A 9,203-nucleotide genomic window follows, 5' to 3' on the forward strand; every position below is an offset into this window, starting at 1 on the left:
AAGATAACACATGTGCATGTCTCCATTTTCTCATCACAATACTGGACATCCTTGGAACCAATCGCTCTGACACACACCATTGTCAACCTCCGAAAGTTCTTTATTACCATACTTAACAATCAGAGTTCCCAATTTCCCATTTGCTTAGAACATCATTCTTAAATTCCTTAATTTGTTTTCAAGGCTGGAATAAAAGGCCTTTTCATCACTGTGTCAAAGGGCAGTCTGATTGCCAAGCTCTAACTGCCACCATTCCGCCTATCAGATACAGTATAATGCAGATAATACTCTACGGAGATAATGAAGAATGGGTAGCCCATAATGAGTGTGCGGCTCTAAAGAGAGTCAAGAAATTAATTCCACTCTGAGCGTTTGGAAAATGACGCCAGCACACAGTACAGCAGGGCAGCAGGGGAGCTAAATTCCAGTATTCGGAAATGCTCACATCAGCTTATGTTTAGGATGTTTGTTAGATGTCTGTACCACTCGTGGGAGGACCAAAGATCTCTGTGAGATGACCCCCAAGTCCACATTCCAACTGTTCACGATGTTCTTTGTGAGATGCTGAGCTGTGGCAAACCTTGATCAGGTAGGAAGGACTCACTGAAAAGTCTGTACGGAGAGAGGAAGGTGGAGAAATTGATTGTTTCCCATACATTTCACAAGGTCTAGGCTAAGAGAAACCGTTAGCCTGGGCAACTTTGGTCGGTCCAGACAGCAAGTTCAGTTTCCTAGGGACGTCACTCTCAGGATCCCCGGGACAGTAGCTGATAAAATATTTACTCATTCCACAAACATTGAACAACTGAACATCCATGTTGCCGAAGATCGTGCATCATATGCTCCGAGCGATACAAGATGAGTAAGGCAAGACACCTGTTCAAGGGATAGTTCTGTCACTGGTCACTGGAATGAAGATAACATGAGTGGCACAGGTTTCAGGGGAGTAGAAATACCTTCCTCAGAGGACATCACAGAAGATTGGCTGCAGGGGTTTCTACTTGAGCTGTTTGTTTTGGTTTGGTTTGGTTTGGTTTGGTTTTTCTGAATGCACAGAACTGTGGACCATGGAGCTACTAAATTTGTTGCTTGATTTCACAGGGGTTAATCTAGTGGTGGAAGAAATACATGTATTAAATCTCCTCCGTGAACATAGCATTTTGTAGGTTCTCTGTAGGTTTTCAATGGCCAGACAAGTGATAGCCTCATAAAACTGACATTTTTTAATCACTACAGGCAGGGTGGTTCCAGAGATGTTGACTCGCATTCCACCATTCTGATGGGCATACCGGCTCTGCCTTCTTTCATTTAGGAACTTGGAAGGGAAGAGTGAGGTAAAAGGGCAGAAGAATATACAGAAAAGGAAAAGGTGGTTTGGAGGAAGCTGGCAATGTGGAGGTAGGGGGGGAAGGAAGACAGATGGGTGCATGATAGGAATCTGTCCCTGATTCTTCCTTATCCACATCGATGGTTCTGGGCTCTTCCCCCTTTTGGCCCTTCACCACAGCTACCAAATATGTCTCCTGGCTCTGCCTACTTCTGTCTACACTGAACACTGTTGCTAAATGAGTCTTCTTAAATCAACACTTTTCCCATTTGAGGAATAGACAGTTGTATTCAGAGCCCATGATTCCTTACTCATTCAGATACTAAACAAACCTTTTGTGAAATGCACAGCATGAACTTCCTGGTCTCATTAGACCCTCTGCTCTCTGTACATTCGTAACTATTCTCTTAAATATTGCCTTTTCACTCCTTAGTCCGTAACTTGCTACACAATGCCTTTTTCTAATCTACCGTCCTTACTAAACACACGATACTTGAGGGCATTTTATTCTTTTTTTATATTCTCCACATTTGCTAGAGCAGATCCTTACACATAACAAACCCTCAATAAGCGTGTGTTAATTAACTGGCTTGCTAATTAAAGAAATGAGCAATTATACAATAAACTGCTCGGTGAAATACAGGTTTTTGAAGCAATAGGGAAGAAAACTAGCAAGCTTAACATTTTTAAAAAGCCACCTCATTGCTACTAATTACCTGTTGCTTGAAACACTCTATTTTTACCCGAAGTCTGTGTTGATTGCCTCTCTCTGCACATGGACCATCACAATCAAATGTTTGATACATTCGTAGTTTATGTATCTCTTTACTCTTTTCACACATTTTAAACAATCAAAAATAATATTGGATTTGTTTTCAGAAAGAAGATAGTGGCATATTTATCAAAAACAATATTAACCTTAGTTATTAAAACACATTTAGGGGCGCCTGGGTGGCTCTGTCGGTTAAGCGCCTGACTTCGGCTCAGGTCATGATCTCATGGTTCGTGGGTTCAAGCCCCACGTCGGGCTCTGTGCTGACAGCTAGCTCAGAGCCTGGAGCCTGCTTCAGATTCTGTATCTCCCTCTCTCCCTGACCCTCCCCTGCTCACACTGTCTCTGTCTCTCTCTCTCTCTCTCTCTCTCTCTCAGAAATAAGTAAAACATTAAAAGATAATAATAATAAAATAAAAAATACATTTAATCTCATACGATCATTTCTTTTACGTAGCATCACATATTGAACATGTGCTGTGAGCAGGACTTTGTGTGAGGGGTTGTGGGACATGAGGCCTGAGTCCAGTTGTCCAAAAGGAGATTAAAGGGTAGAGGTGACCAAGATGTTCATATGCAGGCTAAAAGTGCAGTGAGTAGTGCAGTGAACCCCAGAGACTGGAAAACTCAGGCAAGGTGAAGTTGGGCCAGAAAAGGCTTGAGTTGGGCCAGAAAAGACCAGGCAGCAGTTCACAAAGGAGCGAAAGACAAGGCAATGACTGACGGAAGGCAGTCAGGCCTCTGTGCTGAGTTTAGAATTGTTTGATGTGATTACCTCACAGCAAAGCAGGACACACAAGTGGTTCTAAAGCAGCCATGGAAAAGTGTGTGTTCTGTGGCTCTGACCTTTAGTCAGCCATGATGACCCCTACGATCATTATCAGTTAAAATCATCCTTGAACTAACCAAGGTGACTTGTTCCCTAATCTTCCTGAGCACACCCTTTATTTGCCATCGTTACCTTGGGGCCCAAGAATGACAATTCTAAAGGGCTGCAATTGCTTTACAGACATTCTCAAATGAATTCACCCAAACTCTTGATGAAGTAGGCGGCAAACGGATGACCTGCTGACAGAACACTGTCACTGACAAATAAAGTTATCTGTCTCAGAGATTGCTCTCGTGCCAGGAGATTGGTAGAACATTCCCTTGCCATGGTAGTTAGCAATACTTTCACTGCAACAAAATCACCGGGTGCTGGAGATCCCCTTGAGGGTGACCTGTTGGTAATCTCTGAGTCCTGATGCCTCCTCCCCATCCTCCCCTCCCTCTATGCCATGCTTAGCAAACACAAATGGCTGGATTAACATTGGCAGACTGGCAGAATTAACAAATGAATGAATGATAGATGAGGGAGGAAAATAGTAGTTTACTTATTTGTGTTTCCAAAATCTGAGGGGAACTGAGATCACCTGCAAGGATGATGTATAAACACACGACATTCTGTCTAGGCTCAGGAGAGTGTGTTAGGAAGGATAGAGTGGATGAAGACCTCCACACTGTGGCCGTAACAAGCTTTGCTAAGGAGCCGCTGGTCTTTCTCTGTTCTCTGCTCTACCTTCCATTGTGCTGTTGAACAAGTAAGGCCTACAAAAGAAACTTGTGAATTTCAGTAGTCACGGCACCCTCTAAGACTTCTCCCTAGAAACCGAATTTGGGGTCTGGAGAACCGAAGAAAGTGAGTTCGTGTTGTTTTGGAGTGAGCAGGAGATTCATAAAACCAGAGCAAAGCTTGTACACAGTGAACATGGGTGTGTGGCCTGGACATAGATATCATTTCAACAGTGATCTTTGTAGCTTTCTGTCTGAAAGGAGAGAAGCAAATGAAAAAAAAAAAAAGGAGAGATTAAAAAAAAGTGCTTTGATGGATCATTTTACGTGTTTTGTCTTTACCAGTGATTCAGTGCTCTTCAACCCCTTGTTTTATTTTCAATATTTTTCTAAATTTCTAGCTGGACTCCTTTGGCAGGATTTAAACAAATCAACGGCACATACATGAGAATATGTCTGACGAAAGCAATACTGAAATGCTAGGGGACCACTCCTTTCTGGAACCATGAGATGGGACAGCTATGTACTCCGTCAATGGAAATGTCCTAGTAGTGCATTTTTGCGTCTCGATGTCAGAGTTTTGTTTACAGATTGATCTGTTACCTATTTGGCTGGCGGAACCTGCAGACATTTGGGACCTATTTTATTCATGTAAACCTCATCATACAACCTGGCTAGTCATTGTTACCTGCGGTGTTAAAATGAATACAGTTAAATTTGAAACCAAAAGCCAAGTCAGTTTCAGTCAGCTTTGAGACCATGTAAATTTCCAGTGGAATGAAGGCCCCAGGAATTCTATGGCTAGTTTTCCCAAGTGAGACTAAAGCCACTAAAATTTCAGGAGCAGGTTCCAATTAAACCTTTATGTCACAAACCATTATAATTCTTGGTCATAAAATACTCCAGCTCCCATGATAATTTTAAAAATCTGTATTGTTGCTGACTCTGAGACACATGAATAAGGTTAAGAATTATCAACTGATGCCCATCATGCTTTTTCCTTAAATCTTTTTTTGTGTGTGTGTTTCCTGTTTTGCCTAATTAGCAGGAAAATTATAAATTTTCCATTTGTGGTCTTCTTTGACCCACGACAAAGATCTGTCCGATTTAGATTCTTCCATCTTGATATGTTTGGCATCCTTAATGAGTTATGTCACTATCATCATTATTGGGTTTCTATATTTATTATGCAATTGTCTCGTGAAATGAAAATCAGTCTTTAAGGGGCGCCTGGGTGGCTTAGTCGGTTAAGCATCCGACTTTCGCTTAGGTCATGATCTCGCAGTTCGTGGGTTCGAGCCCCGCGTCGGGCTCTGTGCTGACTGCCAGCTCAGAGCCTGGAGCCTGTTTCAGTCTGTGACTCCCTCTCTCTCTGACCCTCCCCTGCTCACGCTGTCTCTCTCTCTCTCTCTCCTAGAAATAAATAAAACATTAAAAAAAATTTTAAAAAAAAAAAGAAAAGAAAATCAGTCTTTGCTTCTAAAACGGAAACATAACAAGTCCCGAGATAGAACCAAAGCAGGATTAGATAATGACATGTCCTACAGCATTCAACCAAAGTAATACCCACTCTGAACAAAACTTTGCCATCAACATTTCCGTGTGGAGCCCAGAAGCTGTATCAAGTTGTTTTCTGCGCTACCTACTGACCTTTCAGGAAATTTTCTCCCACTGATGGAATTGTCATTCTGTCACAGCGAAAGACAACAGAGTAACGTAAAATAGTGATTGGCAACACCAAGGCCTCAGGCTGGCCTGTCTGTGGTTGTGTGCATACATTTCTCTTTCTGATTTAAGAAGAAGCTTGCATTCCTTAAGATAGTGTAGTTTCATTAGCACATCTCAAAACTGTCTGGCTAGACATTTACACTAACTGAATATAGTAAAAAAAGGTTTTAAATATTATAGTTCATCTATTCCTATTTGTTTTTTATTTAATTATTTTAATATTTATTTATTTTTGAGAGTGAGAGAGAGAGCAGGGGAAGGGCAGAGAGAGAGAGAGACACAGAATCTGTAGCAAGCTTCAGGCTCTGAGCTGTCAGCGCACAGCCCGACACGGGGCTCAAACTCATGAACCACAAGATCATGACCTGAGCTGAAGCCTGATGCTTAACCGACTGAGCCACCCGGTCACCCCATTGACTGCTTTTTAAAAGCAACACCAAAAGCACTGCACCCCCAAAGCCCTTATGTCTGTCATTGCTTTTACTAAATATTAAAATTTTAAAAATGTATGCTGGGTATAAAAATTAAAAAAAAAAAAAATCCAGGTTAGCTTTTCCAAGGGAAGCCCAGTTTTCCTTTTCGAGCTCTCCAGGACCATCTGTCTGCTCAGGGGCAGATCTGAGTGTCACTCCTGGTCTGAATGAGTGGGAGGCCCATTCTCCTGGGAGGCTGCTCAAACCATGAGAAGGGTTTTCCTCATTTTAATCAATATTTACTTTCCTGTAATGCTTTGTGTTGTGTCTTCACCTGTCTTCTTTTCTAATTCTCTTCTTACTTCTCTACACTTCTCTTACCCCTTTAAGCCAGAAGCACCCTGATCTTTACTGGATCACTCTGAAGCTCACCATTTAAAAATATGTTTCTTCTAATGTTCCATTTGATGCCAGTAGAGAAGACTTGTGCTTATAATAACCACAGTACCTGCAACTAATAAGCATTCAAGGGTCCTGGGTGGCTCAGTCAGTTGAGCATCCAACTGCGGCTCAGGTCATGATCTCACGGTTTGTGGGTTCAAGCCCCACATTGGGTTCTGTGCTGACAGCTCATAGCCTGGATCTTGCTTCAGATTCTGTGTCTCCCTCTCTCTTTGCTCCTCCTGTGCTCGTGCTCTGTCTCTCTTTCTCTCTCTCTCTCTCTCTCTCTCTGTCTCAAAAATAACATTTAAAAATATTTAAAAATAGGCATTCAATAAATATTAATTATATTTGTTTTTAAAATATCAATATAATACACAGAAAAGCACAGAAGTGTTAAAATCAATAGGCCTAGACTCCATTGCAGTTCAAGTATTAATTCGTTCTAGGATCTTGGTCTGTATTTTCACCTTGCTTGGTCTTTATGGTCTCAACCTTAAAGAAAAAAAGTTATGATAATGAAACTTTTATGAAATTGTGCTGAAGATTATCTGCGCTAGTATCATAAATCACCTGTCATAGCTCTGCGTACACAGTAGGTGTTCAATAAATATCAGGCTCCACATACAACACATCGTCCCCCAACCCCACCTACCTTGCAATCCAGAATAGCAGTGTAAACAGGCAAGACTAAGGAGCCTTGGCTCCCGGCTTTGCCCATTTTAGTCCCACAACCTTGGACAAATCACTTTGCCTCCTTGCACTTTTCCCTATCAAATAGTCCTACATCTGCTACAAAGGTTTGTTGTAAGGATCAAATAAGACTTTGGTTGGGGAGTAACTTCAAAAACCCTTGGTGTGTTTTCTTAATATAAGATATCGTTGCTTTCGGTAGTAATTTATCAGTGAAGAAATCACTTAATGAATGAATGACCTATTCCCCTCCATCGCATCCCTCCCCACACCGAGCAGGGAGGAAATACCCAACAAATGGTATTGAAAACCGGTCCGTGCCTGTTTATGGAAATAGGCACACACGGGAACATTGACCTGATAGGTGCAAATCCCGGCAGCCACTCTCGCATGAACATCTGGCAGAAGAGCCAGTTGGCTCAGTGCTGATATAAACACAAGGGAGGTTCAGAATCCCAGAGCTGTGGTTGTCAACCACTGACGGACCCTCTTCCCTCTGATTTCTTCCAGGAATTTCTATTACATCACCATGTTACGGGATCCAGTGTCGCGTTACCTGAGCGAGTGGAAACACGTCCAGAGAGGAGCCACTTGGAAAACCTCCCTCCACATGTGTGATGGGAGAAGCCCCACCCCCGACGAGCTGCCTACCTGCTACCCCGGCGACGACTGGTCTGGGGTCAGCTTGCGGGAGTTCATGGACTGCACCTACAACCTGGCCAACAACCGCCAGGTGCGCATGCTGGCCGACCTGAGCCTGGTGGGCTGCTACAACTTGACTTTCATGAACGAGAGTGAGAGAAACACCATCCTGTTGCAGAGCGCGAAAAACAACCTGAAGAACATGGCCTTCTTTGGCCTCACGGAATTCCAGAGGAAGACTCAGTTTCTCTTTGAGAGGACATTCAACCTCAAGTTTATCTCCCCCTTCACGCAGTTCAACATCACGCGGGCTTCCAACGTGGACATCAACGAGGGCGCCCGCCAGCGCATCGAGGAGCTCAACTTCCTGGACATGCAGCTGTACGAGTTCGCGAAGGATCTCTTCCAGCAGCGCTACCACCACACCAAGCAGTTAGAGCACCAGAGGGACCGGCAAAAGAGGCGGGAGGGGCGCAGGCTGCAGCGGGGGCACAGGGGCCACCAGTGGCCCAAAGAGGATGGGAACGCAGAGGGCGCGGTCACCGAGGACTACAACAGCCAGGTGGTGAGATGGTGACCCGCTGCGCTCTCCTCCCCCAGGAGGGGAGGGGATGAGCAGGCGCACTGACCTTCCATGGCATCGATTACCTTGGAGAAGGACGGGCCATTTTGTTTGGAGGCCACCTGGCTGTATGTGGCTTGATTTGGACACCTGCTTCTTCTTTGTCTTCATCCTTCCCCAGCCGGAGATGATCTGTCTTCTTCTTCTTTTTCTCCCCTGACATTTTCCAATCCATGATATTAAGTAGGGTAGGAATGCATCCAACTTAGATGTCCTTAGAAGGTCAAGGAGAGAAGCACCAGAAAGAAACAGGTCCTGGAAATAGCCTTTGCAGCACCATGGGAACCCACAGAGGCACACATGAAAAGCCAAATTATGGCTTGGATGTCCTGCTGAAACTGCTCTGTTTCACGCGGCCTCTGTAATGGAAATGCCGGTCTGTCTAGAGAGAAAGAGAAAGAAAGAAGTCCCTTTCCGCCCTTAGATGAGGTTTTACGCCAACCCTCACTTAGCCGACGGCTCTCATCTGTTTTGTTGTTGCAGCTGTTTTTAAACGAAATCACCCTACTAGTGACCATCACTAGAAACTCACACCCCGCAAAGTCCCTGCATCTCAGCTCAGAGACATGCTGCCCCTCCTGTCCCTTAGGGAATGGCCAGTGGAATCAGGACAGTCATGTCTCAGGACAGGCCCCCAAGAAATGAACATTGGTAGGGGCATTTAAGAGAAAATGTGCTTATTAACGAATGCCTAAAGAGGTTACACTTTACCGATTCTATTTTCATTCAGAAAGAATTGACTAATAAATTAAGGTTGGGGGAAGCGGGAAGGAAACTCTATGTCTAACATTTCCAAACAGGCTACAGAACTTTTAGGGTTTTTTTTTTTTTTTTCAGAAGTATTTCCATTTTACCACTTTGGAGCAGTCAGATTCTTTGATATGCTACTGCCAAGTTTGAAATTCTGCTAGCTGAGAGGCAAAGATGTTTAAAAAGAATCTGGCCCAAAGATTAGGAGCTTAGCTAGCCCAGATGCAAAAGATCTTCAGGGTCACTAAATAAATGACAACGGAT

At 43.6% G+C, this 9,203-nt stretch overlaps 1 protein-coding gene across 1 annotated transcript in view; it reads left to right on the forward strand.

The window, feature by feature from the left end:
• The window catches only part of HS6ST3 (heparan sulfate 6-O-sulfotransferase 3), a 638,376-nt gene extending 630,232 nt beyond the window's left edge, over positions 1-8,144 (forward strand). The window contains exon 6 of the mRNA XM_077753959.1: positions 7,436-8,144. Coding sequence (XP_077610085.1) covers positions 7,436-8,144 — 709 coding nt within the window. The remainder of the gene's footprint in view (positions 1-7,435) is intronic.
• Positions 8,145-9,203: the final 1,059 nt, after the last annotated feature.

This window comes from Crocuta crocuta, unplaced genomic scaffold (assembly GCF_008692635.1).
Source record: "Crocuta crocuta isolate KB4526 unplaced genomic scaffold, BGI_CrCroc_1.0 scaffold31, whole genome shotgun sequence".
Taxonomy (NCBI): Eukaryota; Metazoa; Chordata; class Mammalia; order Carnivora; family Hyaenidae; genus Crocuta; species Crocuta crocuta.